The following is a 19,980-nucleotide window of genomic DNA, read 5'->3' as shown; positions in this document are numbered from 1 at the left end:
TCTGTGGCACTTAAGGTACTTCCCAATTACAATCTGGACTGGGAAGAGGGAAACAGAAACTTGCTGTTGTACTGTGCCTTCTTTCCTGCTTCAACCTAAACAGCATCAAATGTTTACAATCAGTTGCGTGTTTACAATCAGGGTAACGGCTTTCAGTTTGCAGCATATTAGGTTGAGGGGATAATGTACTACATTAGTGCAAAAGACAAGATTAAGAGGTAATTTGTACGACGTACAGATATTTTTTTACACACTGAATAACAACATGTCACAAGCTAATCATCAGATTTACAGTTTCACACAATTGACTTTGTCAACTTGAATTCTAAAATGACATTACTTCGCCTGTCTTGTGAGGACCATAAGAAGTGACCTTGTGACTTGAGAGGAAATTTCAGATCCTACCACAGTGCTCTGATAGCTCTTCAGCATGTGGAGGTTTAGGTGAGGTGTGATGATCCCAGTACAAACACAGATAAAAGGAGATTCATTCCGGTCAGTCGCTTTATGATTGTCTTTGGCCAAACCTCGGAGCGGACTGTGCTCTTGAGGCATGGAGAACAACAACAAAAATTGTTTCAAGCCCCCAACTGTGTTTGACACAAATAAAGAAGGTAGAGGGAACGCTTGAAAACCACTTGTTTTATAGCCACTTGAGTTTGTGGTTGCCAGGTGACTAAAATGAGTCCCTCCTACCAGTCGGACCACACATTCCAGAGAGATTTTCATCTCCAGCTGGACAGAATATAGACGCCATTTACTGAGAAGGGCCTGGACAGAGTCGCTACACTGGGACATGTTAACAGAATAAATACTCAAGAAATTGGCTGGTAACAACTGTGTAATATAACATTAACTTGTCTGGCACCGAGTCTATTAACTCTCCCAAAGTTGTGTTTTCTCCGTTCAAGTGTCTCACAAAACACCACTAATAAATACTTTACATTCTTCGATAAATCTGGTCCACCAAGAGAGAAGTGGCAAACAAAGACAAAAACATGGAAGGGAATATACGAGGAAAAGCAATGGGTCTACTGAGGATAGATGTGCTCGTGTTGCTGCAGTTCGTTCTACCCAAAACAAATATCAATAAACGAATATTTCCGCAAAAATGCGATTTGTTGCTAAACATAGGAATCTCATATATTAGCAGATTTCCCTGAGATGATTATGCTCAGGCCGGTTTTCAAATAAACCAAGTAAATACAATAAGCTTTTAAAATCAGCAATGTTGGTCATATCATTGGCAAATAAAGAGGTCAACCTCTAAAACACACAGAGAATCAAGTATAGTTTTGAGGCCTGTCAGAGGTGAGGTTTATTGAAGTATTTTGGTACTTCCTTAAATCTTTATCTTACATGTAGGCCGCCCACTGTGTCTACTCTAAGGGCATATAGTGGAGGCCTCACTGTGAATTACGTGAGTGTGTAGTGCTCATAGTGCAGTAGTGTGTATGTTTAGATGTACGGGAGGCTACAGTTCTGCATATACAGTCTCACTTCCCCCCCTTGGTTTCATTGTGTGCACAATGGTTCGACACCTGGGTTTGTGGAGTAACAGCAGATGTTTAGCACTATAGGAACCTGCGTGCTTGTGTCACATCTCAGACTAAATATCCCGTTCTGAGATCGTCTTGTGTCGCACCTGCTCTCCTGACACTCTCACTGGGCCTAGGGCCGCCGCCACCTTTGGAGACAGAATGGATGGTTCTCCAGTCCCGTGAGACGGGAGGTCTGGAGGGCCGAACAGATGAGGAGGACAGCGCCGAGGTCTTGGATGCTTCAGACTGTGCACTGGGTTCCATGACTGTGTTAATGACTGGGGGGAGGGGGGGGAAGTGTAATGTCGTTTTTAGCTGATTATTTGGCTTTACAATACAAAAGTATTATGAACATTATTATGATAATTATATATTTGTATTTATATTGTTTATAAAAGGATTAGATTGACTCACCCTCAAGTTGTCGTTGAACTCTCCGGAGTTCTTTCAAGATAGATGTGATTTCCTGAAATGCAGATGCCAATTTAGCTCAAACAAACAAACAAACAAACAAACGGCATTAACTGGCATACATTTAACTTGAACATTGACAAACATAAGTCACCAACCTTGTTGGAGGTTTTGATAACAGGGACATCATTGTCAGAGTTTACTTTAGCCTCAATTTCTTCCCAAATATCCATCCTGTCCTGGAACAGTACCCTGTGTGCATAATATGCCAAATTGAGTTGTTAGAAAGTGGGCTTCTTACAGTATTCTTTAAAAGGGATAATGCACAATTCTGAGTCCAAAACATTGATTTAGTCTTGAAAACTGAGGGTGTGAGACCACACTTTCTGATTGTGGTGACTTAGAAGAACTAACTTCAATCAAGAACACCTAAATATATTTTTCTTCTTTGATATCTTGTGTTTGTTTTTCTAGTTAGAAAAAACACAATGGAAACATTTAAACACCAACCGGTTTATCTGCATCTAATCTATTCAGAAGATTACCTCTCAGTAACATATTGTCTGTGTGCTGACTCACTTAGTTAAACTAATATACACTAATTTAATAAGATTATTGGCTTAGTGCAGTCTGGTTGTTAGACAGGATCAATACAGTTTTTCATCAAACCCAGATTAAGTTTGGGAATAAAGAATGTACTGTATAAATAACATCTTACTTAATTTTGTCAGCAAGTTGCTCAGTGTTTTCTCTAATGGCCATGGTGATCTGAGACACTGGATTCAGCATCAGATGGTCATCAACAATGACCTGGAGAAAAAACAAAAACTTTATAATGATCCCCTAGTGGTAGCATCCCAGAGATTTGTGAAAAAATGAGGTGGAGCGGCATGTTGTGTCAGACCTCTTCTCTGCTCTGAGCTCGCTGCCTGCGCTGCTGTTCATGGTCAGCCGAGCTCTGGTCAGGTTCCCTTGTAGACGTAGAACTTGGTGGGACTCTCTGGTAGTTTAATCCAGCCTCTGGAATACGATGAACCAGCTGCAACACATTCAGACTTTAGTGTTACGGTACAAGGCAGGCAGAGAGACAGACAGTCTCTTTTAGCTGATGTGTTAAACAAGGCAAAGAGATAAAACCATAATGTACAGAGCCAAAGTAGAACAACATACGGTTACACTTTACTTGAAGGTATCTACATAAGAGTGACATGACACTGTCATGAACTTGTCATAAACATTATAAACAAGTCAAACATTTATGACATAACGCTTCTTTTAGTAAGTGTAAGTGGTTTCTGTCATGACAAGTTATGGTTAGGGTTAGAGTTAGCGTTCATGTGTTCATGACAGTGTCATGTCACTCTTATGTAGATACCTTCAAGTAAAGTGTTACCCAACATACTACTGGTATGTATACAAATCTGCAACAAAAGCACAGAGATACTTCCTCTTTTAACAAAGGAGGATAGTTTGTGATAGAGAGGACACAAAAAGAGAATCGTCCTCTTCAGTTTTAGTCAGTTGATTGAACAGAGGTTTGATGCTTCACCGTGTTAGATAGAAGCAGCAACAGCCCTAAGAATAACTTTGGTGTACCTGTTCATGAGCGGTCACTGTGGAGACAGGTGCACTGCTCGCCACTCCAGGGTTTTGTGGATCACCATCACCTGCCACGTCATGGATCTCTCTGGCCAAGATAGCAAGGTCTTTGGCCAGGTCTTGACTTAACCTAGCCAGGAGGGAACGTGTTAAAAAGAAGGCTGCCAGGAATAAGAATTATCTTTACATCTACATTATTTTGCGCTGAATGTGAAATCCTCTTTATGCCCTTTAATGGAAACCGCAGTATATGAATGCTGAAGGCTGCATGTGTGAAACCATCTTGGATGTCAGTTAGGCTACAGTAACACATTCATTTAATCTTTGGAAATCACATTAGCGTGACCACAAGAAAAAAAAAAAAAAATAGTAATATTCCTTACCGTGCGATCTCAGAACTGTGGTTGGACCAACTGTGGAAGTTGTCTCCCTCATGGTTCTCCTCCTCAGAATCTCTGCTGAGGGGCTTCTGACGCAGGGCGACCACTGGCTGAGGCCGAGGCTGATGACGTGGGCTATGGGAAGCTGAGGAAGGTTGGGAGCGTTTGTATTTAGGAGTGCTCTGGTTTGAGTCGTACTCCTCATCTGAGGTAGAGGCGTAGTCAGAGCCTTTCTGTCGTCTCCTGGAGTCTTGGCGTCGTGAATTGGTTTGAGTTACGGAGGATTAGGATAGAGAAGTCGGGAAAACAGGAGAGAAAGAGAGATACCATCAAAGAATACAGGCAAGAAAAACACCACCAAACATATGAGATGTCACCAAAATCCTCCCCAGAACAAGAGACTGAAAGGTTGCTGTGGAAGTGCTCATTTCTACAGCTAAATTTGATCAAAAAAATGGCTCAGGTTTTTATTTTTTTCAGATTCCAAAAACAAATTTACAAACTGAAATGAGTACTTGATTTCCACAGTACAGCAGCTGAGTACCAGACAAGTACAATATAGTGAATACTATGTTGTGTAACATAAACCATTTTGTACATGGTTAGAATTATAATGTTAATCATGGCCCCAGAACCCTCGTAGATTACCATAAACTGCATAAGAACACTGTACAGATGAAGGAAAATCTAATTGTATCTAAAAGCTATTGTAGTATAAGGACCTTTTTGAATTGCACAAGCACGACAAACGTGCCGTTTGCTCCGCTCCTCCCACCTGTGCAATAAAATACCACACAGACAGGCAAAGTGAATTTTAAGGTCAGAGCGCTGCTTGCGCTGGTCGTTGCACCACCACAAAAATATGGAATGTTAGTGTGAATTGATGTAAGTGAAAGTCCAGAGTCAAATTCCCTACCAAAGCTGCTGAAGTATAGAACCCAGGTGTAATTTCCTGAAACATACAGTTTATAAACTGAGGACTAAACGTGTCAAACCAATTCACCACTGTGGTTGATTAACAGACCCTGCAATGTTTCCAATCCATTTGTTTCAATGATACTAGGTTTGACTAAGACAGGAGTTAAGGGGTTACACCAGTCACGACATTTTAAACTCAATGAAACAGGTATGTGTGAGCGTCTGTATTAATACTCACTTGCAGTGCTGCTGGCATATTTGGCACTGCTTGAACGTCCGCGAGTGAGTGGTGTCAGCGGTGCTTTCTGCTGCCTTTCTAAAAGCTTCGACCCCGAAGCAGAGGCCCTTCGAACTGAGCTGCTGCCAGACTCTGTGCTGCGGTTGGAGAATCCTGTGTTCCTGCCAGTCCACTGTGGGGTGGAAGAGGCCTCGGTGTCGCTGGGTGTGTTGAACGAGCTTGTCCGCTTACGAGGCATCGCTAGCAGATCCAGCCTGGAGAGTTTCTTGGTTTCCTGGGGCTTCTTAGCTGGGGCATTGCCTGCCTCCTGGGACACCCTGTCTGTCTCCGTGCCCTCGTTGTCCGAAGCTTCTCCTAGGCGAGCCCGGCGGAGCATGGACGCTCTGGTGGGTCGCGGGGCTGACAAGCTGTTGGCACGATTCAAGGCCTGGGACGCTTTGGAGGTCTTGGAATCCTCCTTCTGAAGGGGCACTGTGTATTTTGTGTGGGTTTGGTGGAGGTTAGACTCTTGATCAGAGTAAGGTAAGCTCTGAGGGTCGTCACTTAGGTCTGTGGAGCCACGTTTCCCAACACTACGTCTCAGTCCAACCGGTCTCCTGACAGACTCAGTCTTATTGTTGCTGTCTGCTCCCAGAGAGCGCAACTTTTCTGATGTAGTGGATTGGTGACTTGAGTCCTGACTAGCTATACTGGCTGAAGACCTCTCCCTATGAAGGCCACTAACCGAGGGTTTTTTAGTCAGTGTGTTTGGCCTGGTCTTATTGCTATGTTGGCTGACTGTGCTGGAGGTATCCACATCAGACTCCGCAGAAAGAGAATCTATTATTGGAGACGGTGTCGTTTCTGATTGTCCTGCTTGGAGTTTGGCCTCCAGAACAGCCAGAACATCCTCCGTCTCTTTGAGGTAAGAATGAGTGTCCTGATTGCAGGCTCCCTGGAATGATTCTGGGCCTCTCTGAACAGAGATGTTGGGCAATCTGGCATTGCTAGGCCGCTCCTTGGTGAAGCTCTCTTGTCTGATTAATTGGGAAACAGTGCCCTCTTTGGACTCTGGACTCCGTGTAATCTGGCTCAGGATAGGAGCCGACACACTGGGCTTGACTTTTTCAGAGTCCTGGTTACCTCTCTGTTTGGTCAGGGTGGCTGTTGAGAAAGTTTTGGTTGCATGTTTTATTTCAGTCTTAGGAATGCCCCCATGTTCAGGTTGGGACTCTGCCTCCTCTGACCCGATGTAGAATGACGTAGACTTGGTGCAGAGTCTATCGTTATTTTTTTTCTCTTCCGTGTCTGACAGCGGTCTTCTCCTTTGCTCTATAATGGAACCATCATCTGACCTGCTGGCATCACTCAGACTGTCAGGCTCTACATCATCCTGCACTGATAACCTGTCAAGGCTATCCTGAGACCTGGGGGCCACCAATCTATTCTCTCCAACATCAAATGTTGAATGTGGGTCATATTCAACATGAATGCTGGGATTTGGAATGTCACTCTTCTCCCCCAGTGGTACCTGGGGCAGTACGCGCCGAGCTCTTGAACCATCGTGGTCGGTGCTGTCGTGGTGTCGGCTGAGCGTGGCCTTGTGGATGATTGTACCTCGTGCTGAAGTGAAACAGTTTCAATGCATATTAACTACACATACTAAAACTGAATATCATTCATATTCATCAGGGCGTCTCATTATCATTTCAAATAGACTTGTGTCTCATCAGGTGGCTTACCCCCCCCTGACAGCTCCATCTGGGAAGGCATGTCAAAGAGGCCAGATGAAGGGCCAGATTCTGTGTAGCTGTCTGCCAAGCTGGCCCAGCAAGACATCCACTTAGGAGCCCCCTGTAACACTGCACTTGCTGACTGACCCTGCATGAGAGAACATACAACTTATTCAATATCTTTAAAAAAAAAAAAGACAGAAGATTAGACATTTTGAGGCAGTACAATTTTTAATGATATGGATTTCCTTAGTAGGAAATAATGTTAATAAGACAAACAACACAAGGTGTTATACATCATCCGTTTCATGAGTAAGTATGTTGTACAACTGTTATAACATGGATTTGTTTCTCTCCGTATATTTGGTTAGAAAGAAAAAGACCATGAAGAACCCAGAACCTGTGAGGAAAGATGAGGCAAATCTAAAAATCAATAGAGAGATAGACCAAGAAACCCCAAGAAGAAAAATTAAGGTTTACTGAGCCGACATTAATGAATTGTCTTTAAAATTGGTGATTAAATTATTGATTATATCATCCAATCATTGATCACACCCTGAGCAGGAAGGTTTACCTTTACTAGACTCTGTCCCTGTTCTGGAGCTGGCCTCACCTCCCCACAGCTACTCTGCCTATGCTGCTCCCTGCTCTCAACAATAAGAGGCCTAAATGCTGATGATGTTTCTGCTTCACTCTGGTTGGTTCGCTCTGGGCTCTCAAAAACACCAAACACCTGTCAAGAACAAAGCAGTGCAAGTTGATAAGTGCAGGAATGGTGAAAGTGGGACTGCCAATGTCTCATTCTGAGTGGGACTTTTTCTCCCAAGAGACGGAGGTCACTGGTGATTGCAAAGCCGACCTATTTCCTTCAAGCAACATGTTGTCGTTATCAGCCAAATTTATATTAATTCAATTTAGAAAGAAACTTGCCTGGTCGATATTGCTCCGTGCCTCTTCTAGCTCTCTATCTTGAACATCTGCTTCAATGGTGTAGGTTCCTGCGTCACTCAGACTGTCCTCGTCTTCGTTCTTGGGGCCGGCATGGGGACTCTTGACCTCCACATTCTGAGACGCCAGGGTCATCACAGGGGCCTTGAGGGGAACAGGCTGGTGGATAGGAGAGGAAGTCTGTGGCTGGTAGGAAGCTTTAGATGGAGGGGGACTAGTCTGGGATACTACCACTGTCTCAGTTTTAGCTGCTGTAGGGGGACTAGATGTATTTTTATCCCAGCTGGCAGAAGAGGACTGCTTTGTTTGTTTGAGAATTTCAGCAGTAAATTCCTGGGCGAGTTTGGACCGCCGGCCGACACTGCTAAAGGGCCTTACAGACACAGATGAAGAAGAGCGAGACGAAAAGCTGGTGCTGATCCGGTCCTCTGTCTTCTCCCTTCGTAGAGAGCCAGCTCTTTGGAAGCCTGTGGAAGCCAGGTCCTTCAGGGGAACAGTGTATCGTTGGCTTGCAGGAGTGGTGGAGGCTGGAGATTGGACTTGTCTCTCCCCATTTGGGCTTGAGCTCTTCTTCGCCTTCTCCAGCTGGAGCCGGAGGCCTGAGGGCTCAGGTGGAGATGCGTTATTGGTGAAGGACTGCGAGCGCTTCTTTCTTGAGTTATCATCAAAGAATTCAATGACAAAGGCTTGGTGAGGCTCAGCCTTGCCAAGACTGGATAGGGACTGAGACTCTGGTGGAGTGTAAGACAAGGGCTCCTCAGAGTCAGGGGAGGCTAAGTGTTGTGGCGGGGAGTCTCTCAGGGGTTGTGGAGACACCTGGGACCCAATCTGAGGTTCTGATTGGACGGAATCCCTTCCATTGATTGCAGGATCCCCTGAATCACTGTGAGTGCCATCTTCACGGTGGTTTGCTGATGATGGAAAGACCACAAGTTAGCACATTATTGCAATCAAAGCTGTTGATAAAACATAAACAGACTTTGTAGAAATGACTCACTTTTGGTGTTCTTCAGAAGTGATGGGTCACTGTGTGTGCTGTACATGTCTTCAGCCTTCGACCTCCTCCTTATCATGCTAGCATTGCTTTGGACCAGCCAATCAGCAACTTTGCTTTCTGCTGACATCACCTCAGTGGGTGTGGTGACAAGCTCTGTGGAAGGTAGCTTCTGCTGCTGGCGGAAAGAAAACTTGGTCACGTGGTCCTTGATCTTCATTTTACCTGGGGTGCATTCATCAAATTCGATGGTGAAGGAGGCATGGCTTTGGACCACGGGAGGTGTGGAGGAGACAACCTCAGTGGGATCAGGGGTGTCCTTGGTGGGAACCTCGTGAACCTGCGACTCTGGTTTCTTGGCAGGTCGCTGCTTTAATTCCTTTGTTGGGATCTCAAAGTAGCTAGGCTCCCGGCGGCAGGAGAAGATGGACTTGGCCCGATTGTCAGACAGAGAACCGTTGACCTCATATCTTGACACGTCTTTAGCAGGCTCTGTTAGAAATGAAGAGTGGTGAGAGGCAAGTATTAGTGGAGGTTTTACATACTGTAATCCACGGAGTGATTAAATGACTATAGAAAGAATACTATTTTGTCAATAATAATAGAAACATTTGTAAGCCCCTTTGTTTTCGAGCTTACAGTTATAACTAAGTAACTTTTTTTGGTGGTATTTTTAGGCCTTTATTTCAGACAGGACAGCTTTAGGGGAGAGAGAGAGAGAAGGGGAATGACATGCAGCAAAAGGCCAGAACCAAACCCGTGGCCGCTGCATCTAGGACTGAGCCTCTGTATTGTTGTAATTTCCTTGCGGGATTAATATAGTATACATTATTTTATTATTATTATTATTATTATTATATGGGCGCACCCTCTATCAGGTGAGCTACCCAGGTGCCCATAGCTAAGTGACTTAAACATCAGAGGTACACAAAGCTAAGGAAACTGATTGAGATGATTGGGAAGTTGCTGACGCACAATCCCATAAAGTGGGAGCCACAAATAACAAAGATTCCAGCAGTTAGACTGAGAAAACAAATCTGCCAGTTGGTCTTTGGGTGCCAGTTGGATGTGGCCAAATATCACTTTAGGAGCTCAGAGTCCAGCGGAGGGTAGCTGAGCGGGAATAATCTGTTTCAGCCTGGGCACCATGAGGCAAACAATCACCCTTCCTCCCCCCTCCAGAAGCTTAAAGGGTCATAATCCATCACGAGGGAGACAGGCACTACCCACTGGCCTGGCACGATGTGGCCTGGCTAACAGTCCACAACTGGCCAGAGACTTGCCTTGGGCTTTATACCATCTATCGCTCAGTGACCCACAAAGGGCATCAGATAGCAGTGCCATAGAAAAACATGTCATTACAAATCAGGATCTAACCCAATGCATTTATAGTACAAATAACTCTGTAGTACAAAATTACATTCTGCTTTCAAATATACGTTAGTAAAAATATAAGATACATTCTCTTACCTGGAGACTCCTGTTCTGGCGATTTTCCACCTCTGTTCTTCTTTTTGTTGGCTGCGTCCTCATCCTCCCCCCACCAGGACGGTTGGCCATAGAGAGGAGTAGGCTTGGATATTGGGGAATCTGTGGCAGCTAACAGACAAATGCACAAACACAGACAAACACACACCATTAGGCACATGGGTAAACTCAGGCGAGAAAGAGCCAAACAAAAAACTAAATTCATCCAGCCTCTTGTGTTTATAAGGCAATACATTTATGTTCGTCACATGATTAAACAATGTTGTTAGGTCACGAAAAAACAAAATGATGTACAACATCGGAGCTCAGAAGGCCTTTGGGCTTTTTACAATTCTGACATTCCCATGACACAGAGAGAGTAGTGAGGGTCCAACTGTGATACAAACTGTAACACGCAAACCACCACAACATAATCCTTCTCATGCAAATAGGAACAAAGTTAATCCTAATCTTTAAAGACAAAAACTATATAATACAAGATATAAAATAACGACTGCGTCTTAAGTGAGGCTTCTTGTAGACAGTGACACTCATTGTTTGCACATTGACCTTTGTATGTAATGAGGAGATGAGGGTTAGTTCTCTGATGCCGTTTCTGAACTGGGGTTGAGCTGCTGGCTTGCCAGTCTACACATGCCAGCCATGCCTATATGGCACTAATCAGATAATCTAGAAGCCGCTTTTCGGCCTGATACATAGGATAAACAAGCTCTCTGGATTTGAATGTGGAGGCTTCACAATTTTAAGCATCAACAGCACCACCACTGTTGCCTTGGACACACACAATAAGACATCAACACAGTGACAAGGGAAGCAGGGGAACATGTTATTAATTCCTTTCCCCTTAGACAACCCTCTGTTTTTAGCTAAAGAAAACAAGGGTGAGTGTCTCAACTAAAGTTGACTGAGCACAGCACTTTTTTAGAGAACATAAATTATTAGAAAGCCGACCCAGAATAACAAATATTAGTTAAGCAATTTGCCAAAATCCTATTTAATGTTTGTCCTACATATGTGACTGAACACTACTTGATTGAACCCAATTAAGCTCATTTCCATCATCTGTCATATTATTTGGAGGATTTGTCTAGGGTAGCAAATGTTTTGTTTCATCTTAGTACTGAAATGTTTTGGTAAGTCAGTACAGTAAGTAGTATGAACAATCGGTTCAAAAAGAGATTAAGCATTAGGACATTTTAAATCATGTAGTGCTGATGAGGGGAAGATGTGAACTATCCATGTCATGCCCCTTTAGTAAATACTAAATAGCCTTGGGTCCTGGCAGAGTAAAGAAGGCCTAACTGAGTCATACACTGTAGTGTCCTGCCCTGAAAACAGCTGAAGAATTGGACACACTCCACATCCTGTACAGCTGCAGGGGAAAACAGGCAAAAGCACAACGAAATGATATATGGAGCTCTCGCAGCACTCCATCCTATCCAGAATAAACCAAAAGAACCTACATTGTATCAAGGTCTCCAGTCAATCAAATTCAGCCAAAGGGAATCTATTTGCATGAAGTCAACAGAGATATGCAGGCTCAGTCTGGTTGTGCAGCTAAGTACAGGACTTTTTTGTGTAAGTGTGTAACACAAGTGCAGCTTTGTTTTCTGTAACATACTTTGAAATTCTTATCTTCTTGTGACTGTACATTTAACGAGACAGAGGAGACTAGTTTTGTTATCTCATTGGTGGACTGGGTCACAACAACACAGGGCAAGGCTGTTGTCACACTACACGGACCTAGTAGACATGGCTTCAGTGAGCATGTTCAACAAAGGTTTACATGATCACTATGGTTAGCTTATAGCTGCAGAAGATACAACCGCACTCCCGTCCTTGTAAGGCTTACTAAATGTTTTCCAAAGTTCTGCAGTTTAATTACCTATTTGTAAGGCACTCTGTGGGATATGAGCCTAGTGGTGGAAAAGTCCTATTTTAAGCACCCGTTGTAATTTTCCCTCTAAGCTTACAGGGAATGAAGCAGAAAGCCAGAGAATTTCTAAATCAACAGCAGCTGGAATAGGTTTTGTCAGTGTGAATGAGGTTCATTCACAAAAGTGCTTCTCTAAAACTAACTACTAACAAGACTGTGACTGTTCCACTGTTGCCTACACTGTACAGCTCAGGGCAGAGAGGGCATGACAGCAACTGGAAAGTATAAGCAGCAACAAATCCACCACCAGCTACATGTATAGAAGTGGCAACTTGGCAAGAAAAACCTGCACACCTTTCTAAATCCTCTATGACACGTGTTGAACCGTCATTGCCGTGTTGCAGCACCCCACCTCTCGTCAGCAGTCAGGAATGGCTGTCAGAGATAAGACTGCTTGTCCTTAACTCTTCACCCCTCTGCTTTTCTCGAAGCTCCTACTCATGTATACTCATTCTGCCAACTCCATGATGTCAAGATCTGTCTTTCCTGACACCATAGGATTGTGGCCTCAGCCTCTCAGCTCACATGGTAGCCTAATCTCACACCAGGGAAGCTCTTAATAAAGGACACCACAACCGCCTTATCAAGTGATCTACAGCCAAAGTCATATAGCACATGGAGACGCAAAGACTTCCTCTTCCTTGCATGTTTGAACATGGTATTCAAATTCACTTTAGTAAGAACAGTTCCTTTCTGGTAACAAGCACAATTAATGTACTTCTGTATTCATAAAAACTGCTGCCTTCCTGCTGATATTTGCTATTATGGAGTATGTGCTGACAGCGTTGTTTACCTGTGAGAGACTGGGCTCTTCGCTTGTCCCTGTCCTGCAGTTTGGAAACAGGGCCTTTGCTCTTCTCTGGGCTCTGAAGCTGCTGTTTTTCCTTCACCTTGGCCTGCAGGGCTTTTATGCTAAGCTGCAACTGGCTGGTGTACTTCTCATGCTGCACAAACAGACGGGAGGGAAAGCAGGATGTGAGAAACCTTCTGCCAACAATCAGTACAGATATAGCTGTCCTCAGACATGCACAGTATAAGGAAGAATATCCACCGTTGACCTCTGCTCAGTGTTAGCTCTGATTTGTTATTGTTAACAGTGGATACCAGACACTTACATTTAACAAAACCTGGTAGAAATTAGTGTTTACATTTCAAAGTGTTTATCAAACATTAAAATACCAGATCAATAGGTAATTGTACATATAAGTCTTTGTGTAGATGACTTAACCCCTTTGTTAGTATGGAATGGGCTTTTAAACTCTATGTGACATTTTGAGGCGTCTTTCATTTGCTCTAGCTGTAGTCAATGGTTAGCTGGGTTATGTTCAAGCGGAGGCTAGAGGCTGCACATGAAAGAGTTATCTAGATGACACAGGGACTGGCCATTTACTAGGGCTCGACGATTAATCCGAAAATGTATCGACATCAAAATTCTGAAGCTGTTGTGGACGTATTTTTCCCATGACGATAATTTATTCCTGCTGATGGGCCTACTTTCACCTTAAAAACATTCTTCCGCGTGTGTAGTCACGTGACTTTGCCCGGACCTGTCAGCCGCATGGAAAGCATAATGGAGGATAACTCAAACATCGAGTCAAGTAAGTTGCGCCCCCCCCAAAAAATGCAGTGTCCGTCTGGAAACATTTTGGCTTCAGAAAAGATGATTTAGAACAACGTGATTAATTATCGTTCATTTATCGATATCGAGGTAGAGTGTGCAAAATAATCGTGATTTTATCTAATTTGTTTCAAAGCACAGAGCTCTGACAACTGTTGGCATAGGAACCACCCACACACACACACACACACACACACACACACACACACACACACACACACACACACACACACACACACACACACACACACACACACACACACACACTCCTTTCAGATATTTCATTGGCTAAGTGATAAAAAAAATAATTGATTTCACAATAGAAGAGCACTCCACTTTATCAACAAGGATCCATGGCAAGCATTTCTCCTAAAAAGGCATTTCAGCACTGCTAGCTTAAAAATGGCACGTGCTGTCAGTATTACTTACTTTAAGAGCTTCCTCTGGGACCTTGTGTTCGCTCTTCTCAAGGATATATACATGAGCATGTGCAAGATGAGTTAAAGTACACAAACAATTTGTAAATCAATGTTATCATACATCAATTGAAATATTCACAGCTTAGTGTCTGGCTCTCTAGTCAGATGTTTGTTGGCGCAGAGACTTGAAGGAAAACGTACAAACTCAGAATACAAACCTGCTACCTAAAGTATGGTACATATGCAGTTACTGTAATACTCTTTTACTTTCATGCCTAGTTTTCAACTTGCCCCCCCCCCTCCAAGACAGTCAAATGTACCTTATCTACTGCTTGCAAGAAGGTGAAAAACAGATAAGCAGTACAGACCTGTTGCAATTCAAACAAACTCATATCTTATATACTCATATCTAGCGACCCACTCTTTGAAATGTGCAACATCACATGCCACACGCTGGTCACAAACATTGCTAGATGTCTCTATACTCTAAACAGCTACGCCCCCCCCCCACCCACAATGTTATCTTTTACCATTCATAAGTTTTCTGCTTTGGGGGTCAAAGGGTACAGGAGATCTTCTTTCTGTCCATAGTGGACCATAATCTGAAACCCCTGACTGAAAAACCACAGGAGCTTAACATGCCGAAGTAGCTAAAGACCTCAGAGGGAAAATAAAATGTCAAAAATGTGTGACTGAAACAGCTGCCGGCCACTGGCTCATTTCAGTGTGGGTTGCTAATCACCAACTTAGACTGCCCTAACTGAAGAACAGAAACTCTGTGGTACATAAATCACACAGGTCCAATCAAAGTTAAGTCAAACATGACTCAAATTTGAATGAATAACACATAAAAAAGGATATCATAGCCAAAGCGAATGACATCAGAGAGCTTAAGGGTGATGTACGTCTGGTCTGGGATTCTTAGGTCATTCACGAATGTCTGCAAAATAGATAAAAAACAAACAACAGATTCAAACTCAAATCATTTTCACTGGTCATTAAGGTAAATGTGTTGACTCGCAGGTGACAGGCTCTCTAATTCCTTGTGGCACGCACCCAGTTACTGTAAGGTGCTTTGCAACTGGCCCTTTTCCTATTGAAAGTTAATCCACCAGCACATTAAAACTCTGATGAGATTATGTTGTTAAGCAATGGCTGTCTCGCCTTTTGAAAAATGCTTAAATGGCCAGGTGATAAATATACGCAACAGTGCTTAGTTCGCTAATCAATTAGGCTATATTCTGCCTGAACTAACAACTGGTGAGAGGGATTCCAGATTTTATCATCAGATCACTGTAAAAAAAGATAATGCTGGAAGTGTGCAAAAAAAAATGGAGGAGCAGATCTTATCCTATGCAGACTAAATGAAGATAAGTGGGGGGAAAGCATGGACTGTTATAAATTAGGGGAAAACACAGCAATGTTGGATTTCAGTTACAGGTCCTTGCACTGTTCTGCTCTGATTAGTTTGGCTGCAGTTACCAAGGCCAAAAGAAAGACTCTCTGAGAACAAAGAACGGTTTCTCCCACTGCTCAACTCTGGATTTCATTGGGATAATGGTGCAGTGAAGTGGCAACAGAGCAGTGAAGGGATAGAGGGGAGAGCTGGAGAGTAAGATAGAAAGAACGGGAGGAAAAAAAGGGGGTCCAGAGCAGCAGGAAAGTCCAGTCTTCTGATTACCGCTGTTCTACCAACCGTCCCCGTCTCTGGCACACACAGAGAGGTATTTTGTGCCCTGGGAATTGTTTGTGGTGTTGAGACTGGAGTCTTCAGGGAGCCCAGTGACTGGCTCCTTTATTATCACAGGTAGTCTGACGCTAGAGATGGACTCACTCACCCCATTCAAGCTGCCCAGGTCCTTCACCATATGCTCGTCTGTGTTTGGGTCATGGTTGATCACAGCGTGTTGCTTGTCCACACTGCGAGACTGCAATGAAAGTAATGCAAAACGTCGTTACAACTGAACCAATTAGTTGATTGACGTTTAATCGTTTGCACAATTTTTAAGCAAAAACACCAAGCATTCGCGGTTTCTCAAATGTAGGAATTTACTAGTTTACTTATGACAAAACAAGGCATCTGGAAACCTCGGGTTCTGGAGAACTGTAGGGCAATTTCTTTGACATTCCAAGGACTAAATGATTAATGGAGCAAATAATTGTTTTTCATCATTATCATTCCTAAACTATGATCCTAAATTAGGACCTGTGGGTGGATGAAAATCTAACATCCGAGCAGAGTCAGATCCTCTGCACACATACACTTCAAACATGCCTTATAAATTGGCAGTAGATTACACAAATAGATGGTCCTCATCTACCCAACTCTGCGTGCGTAGCTCAAGTCTGTGTGCACGTGGTCTACTTGCCATTCACCAGAGGAAAAATGTGCTTACTTCCAAATATGCCTTCCATCAATTATGCGCAAACTGCACAAGTGATTCAGACTGATTGACTCTCTCTCTTCTCTGCACATTAGGCACTCTGGGCCTCCTCATCACAGAAATCACAAAGGTTAAAGGTGACTCTTCCCCACAGCCTACTAAGTGGGATAAACCGCATTCACAGGCTGCATGTACTGTCTGTGTTGGCCTATTCACTCAGTGGACTTCCAAATAACTTCTTGTAAATACTGTACTGCATAAAGTACAGGGTTATCAATCAGTTTCCCTACTTGATTATGTTAACTGGTTAGCAGCAATAAGAATTCCACATTCCTACTTTGATTACCCTTAGCTTCACTTTGCCCTTTTTAATCACAGAGAAAATGTTTGCTCTGGCACTAGGAAACAGTAACTACACCATGCAGTCACTACTATTGTATGAGGCAGATGATCTAATTACTGGTCATGGAGATACAAACATTGATCATCAGAGACAGACATCAGTTGTCATGGAACATCCAAACATTCAAGTCAAGGCCTATGTGATATGACTAACGGCGCATTCAAACAACAGTAGGAGGAGTAAGAATTGGTCTGAACTTTTTGGATGCTGTCTTTTTTTTCTGGCTGTCCCCTGCGGGCCCTATCACTGCAGTCTAAATGCACTAGCCCCATTCAAAATGAATGGGAAGATCTGCATTTTTGTCAGACCGTCTAATGACTGTCTGACTGTATGTGAACGCAGCCTTACACCTACACTCAATCTCTGCTTTTCACGCCAAACAGGATTCTCACGTTACAGAGTAAGAAAAGATTAAAGGGGTTAAAAACAATTTGCAGCAGAAACTGACTGTGTGCCAAGTCAGGAAGCAGTCCTGAGCACTTACGCAGAGCACCAGAAAAGTCTGCATCATTTCAGACTGGGAGAAGCTGAGGTTTTTTCTTGGATACGGCAACGCCTAAATGTGGACATGAGCAACTTTTCAATCTAGCCGACGTCTGTGGTTGGCAGGGTTTTAAGCACTGACTTAGGAAAGTATAAACAACTGCTTCTGAGGCAACATTCCTCTTTCACTGGTCTAAATGCAGAGTGAGGAGAAATAGGAGAGAGAGAGTATCATACAAAAACCACAAAGGAAATGTGTTTATAATAGACACTGCATGGAAAAACAACACAGTGGAATGCTTTAGCTGTGTTAAAAGTCATTGTTTGAAAGACTGTCAGGGGCAACTCTGTGTGGAGGCACTGTCACCAGGTTACACGCTCAGAAATGCACACACATGAAGCATGTAGGGAGCCTCCCACTGGTGTTTCACATGTTTCTGTGACTAGTGGTCCTGTCAGACTTCAGTGAAGAATTATAAAACTTATTTTTAACAGACATAAGACACACTGCTGGCGTTTGCCGTGTAAACACAAACTCCTCTACGATGTCACCACCAACGAGAGCATGCATGTTCCCTTTCACTTGCGCTCTTAAACATACAAAGTGGCACACACCTGCAGCATTAGTTCGCAGTCATCCCTGCCAACAAAGATCATCTCCCGTGGCAACCGGTGGCGTGTGCCAGAGCTGCTGACCAGGAACCATGATGTCACACTCATGTCGGGGCCACGAGTCAGGATCTTCTTAGCATCCTGGGAAAAGACAACAATAAAAATATTCAAAAGACAAAATGATGACATTTTAGTCAAAGAAACCTGATCAGGGTTGAATGAATGACACTTAGGATGCATTATTAAAATCCAACAGTCCCTGAACAATGTCCTAAATAAAAGCTGTAGTGTAGAGATTACTGATGGGGAGTAATCATCTCACCTAACTTAGACCTGTTTATCCAACGAATTCCGGTCTGGCTGTGTTACTATTGAGATAATGCAATTAAATAACACTGAACATATTTTCTACGTTGGTGAGTCAGCCAGCTAGATACAGACAGGTTGCCATGTTTCAATAGACGATATTCAGCATGTTCACACAACTCGCAAATGCAGATTTATTTCTTAAATAAAAAATACCATAGATATGAACTCCTTTAACAGTTTCATTAAACCTGTTGCAAAGTGGCGCCTGTGAGTGACGTTAGCTAACAACTTTAACTGCTCAGGTGTTTACTTCCTGTAACCTTGGCTAACGCTAAACCTTACAGCCACAGAAATATTAGCCAGATATGGTATTTATATCGTAACTTACAACCTATGTATTGTATCACCGCGGAATGTTTGAGTCTGTCGGTGACAGTGAGGTTGTTTAGCTAACGCGAACGTTAACGTTAACGTTAGTGAGCCTCCGGCTGGACAGAAACAAGCTTTTTTTCCCAATGATTTGCTTCCAACAAGGACATAACGTTACCTTTAACGCCTTCTCCGTTTTACTTCTAAGTGAAGCCAGTGTTTAATGTTCTACAGAAGATGAAATTCGACGACCGACATGTACAACAAGAGCACCAGGTAAGACTGGACAGGTAAATTTCGATCACACCCTCGTCTTCATCTGGGAACGACAACCAGGCGAAACTCTCCAACGCCTCTTCTCCTGCCGACACGGTGACGTAGCTTGACAAGTCCATCAAGCGCTGTACGAGTTTGAGCTGATGAGAGGTAGGGGAAGTAAGAGCGCTTACTCTGTCTGTTTTCCGGTTGCAGAAAAAAGAGGTGATTAAAAAAGATAGCAACACCCTCTAGTAGCATAGTTAAAACTCTTTAAAAAAAACACATAATAATTGTATATTAATAATAGTATTATTTAATATTAGTATTATTTATCGTATTTCATGCTGTAAAAAAAGTATTGTACAGTCTATGAGTAAAAGTAGCAATACCACAAGTCCTGTATTCAAAAATACTTTTTTTCTTAGGTTAAAAAACAAACAAAAAAAGTATTATCAACAAAATGTATATGCAAAATGTAAAGTAAAATACGAACTTATTATGCATAATGGCACTTTTTTAGATTGTATTATAGATATTATGCATTAACATAAGCACCATTTTAATGTTGAAGTAGAGATAACTGTAACTAATTTATGTTAGAGCTTATAAAATATCTCGCTCAGTATGTAGGCCTATTGGTAGATAGATCCATATCAAGATTATTTGTTTATGTTATGTATTTATATTTTTAAAAAAATCATTTAGTCTATACTTTACAGACTTTAGATAGTTTCTCATATTTTAGAATTTTATTATATGTTTTGAAAGAAAATTTGAATCTGCACAGTAGGCTAACTAGTCCATAATGTTGAGAGCCTCCATCTGTTTGTGTGAATGGGAAGAATATGTTAAAAAAATGTTAATACTTAAGTAAAGCTCAAGTATATATCAAAACTGTACTTAAGTGCAGTGATTGCGTTTAATGTACTTAGTAAATATACTTTATGTAGTAAAGTATAC

General features: G+C 42.7%; 1 protein-coding gene across 5 annotated transcripts; it reads right to left on the bottom strand.

Moving 5' to 3' along the window:
- Window positions 1-244: 244 nt before the first annotated feature.
- Window positions 245-19,149, bottom strand: cep170ba (centrosomal protein 170Ba). 5 transcript variants are annotated; one of them, XM_078277157.1, is made up of 19 exons: window positions 18,941-19,146; window positions 18,088-18,225; window positions 16,041-16,130; window positions 15,064-15,142; window positions 14,213-14,271; window positions 12,959-13,109; window positions 10,212-10,340; window positions 8,745-9,233; window positions 7,730-8,658; window positions 7,374-7,532; window positions 6,809-6,947; window positions 5,088-6,689; window positions 3,935-4,181; window positions 3,549-3,681; window positions 2,857-2,991; window positions 2,671-2,762; window positions 2,111-2,204; window positions 1,956-2,007; window positions 245-1,819 (listed from the first exon to the last, which is right to left on the bottom strand). In XM_078277157.1, the coding sequence occupies exons 2-19, from the start codon at window positions 18,190-18,192 to the stop codon at window positions 1,605-1,607; spliced, it is 4,899 nt and encodes a 1,632-aa protein (XP_078133283.1). In that variant the 5' UTR covers window positions 18,193-18,225; window positions 18,941-19,146; the 3' UTR covers window positions 245-1,604. The 5 variants fall into 5 exon arrangements, with proteins under 5 accessions (XP_078133283.1, XP_078133286.1, XP_078133285.1 ...); XM_078277160.1 differs by having other exon boundaries at window positions 3,935-4,076; XM_078277159.1 differs by having other exon boundaries at window positions 7,413-7,532.
- Between the last annotated feature and the right edge of the window lie 831 nt (window positions 19,150-19,980).

This window comes from Sander vitreus, chromosome 20, assembly GCF_031162955.1.
Source record: "Sander vitreus isolate 19-12246 chromosome 20, sanVit1, whole genome shotgun sequence".
NCBI classification, from domain to species: Eukaryota; Metazoa; Chordata; class Actinopteri; order Perciformes; family Percidae; genus Sander; species Sander vitreus.
Note: the sequence above shows the minus strand (reverse complement) of the source record. Positions and strands in the feature narration are given on the sequence as shown.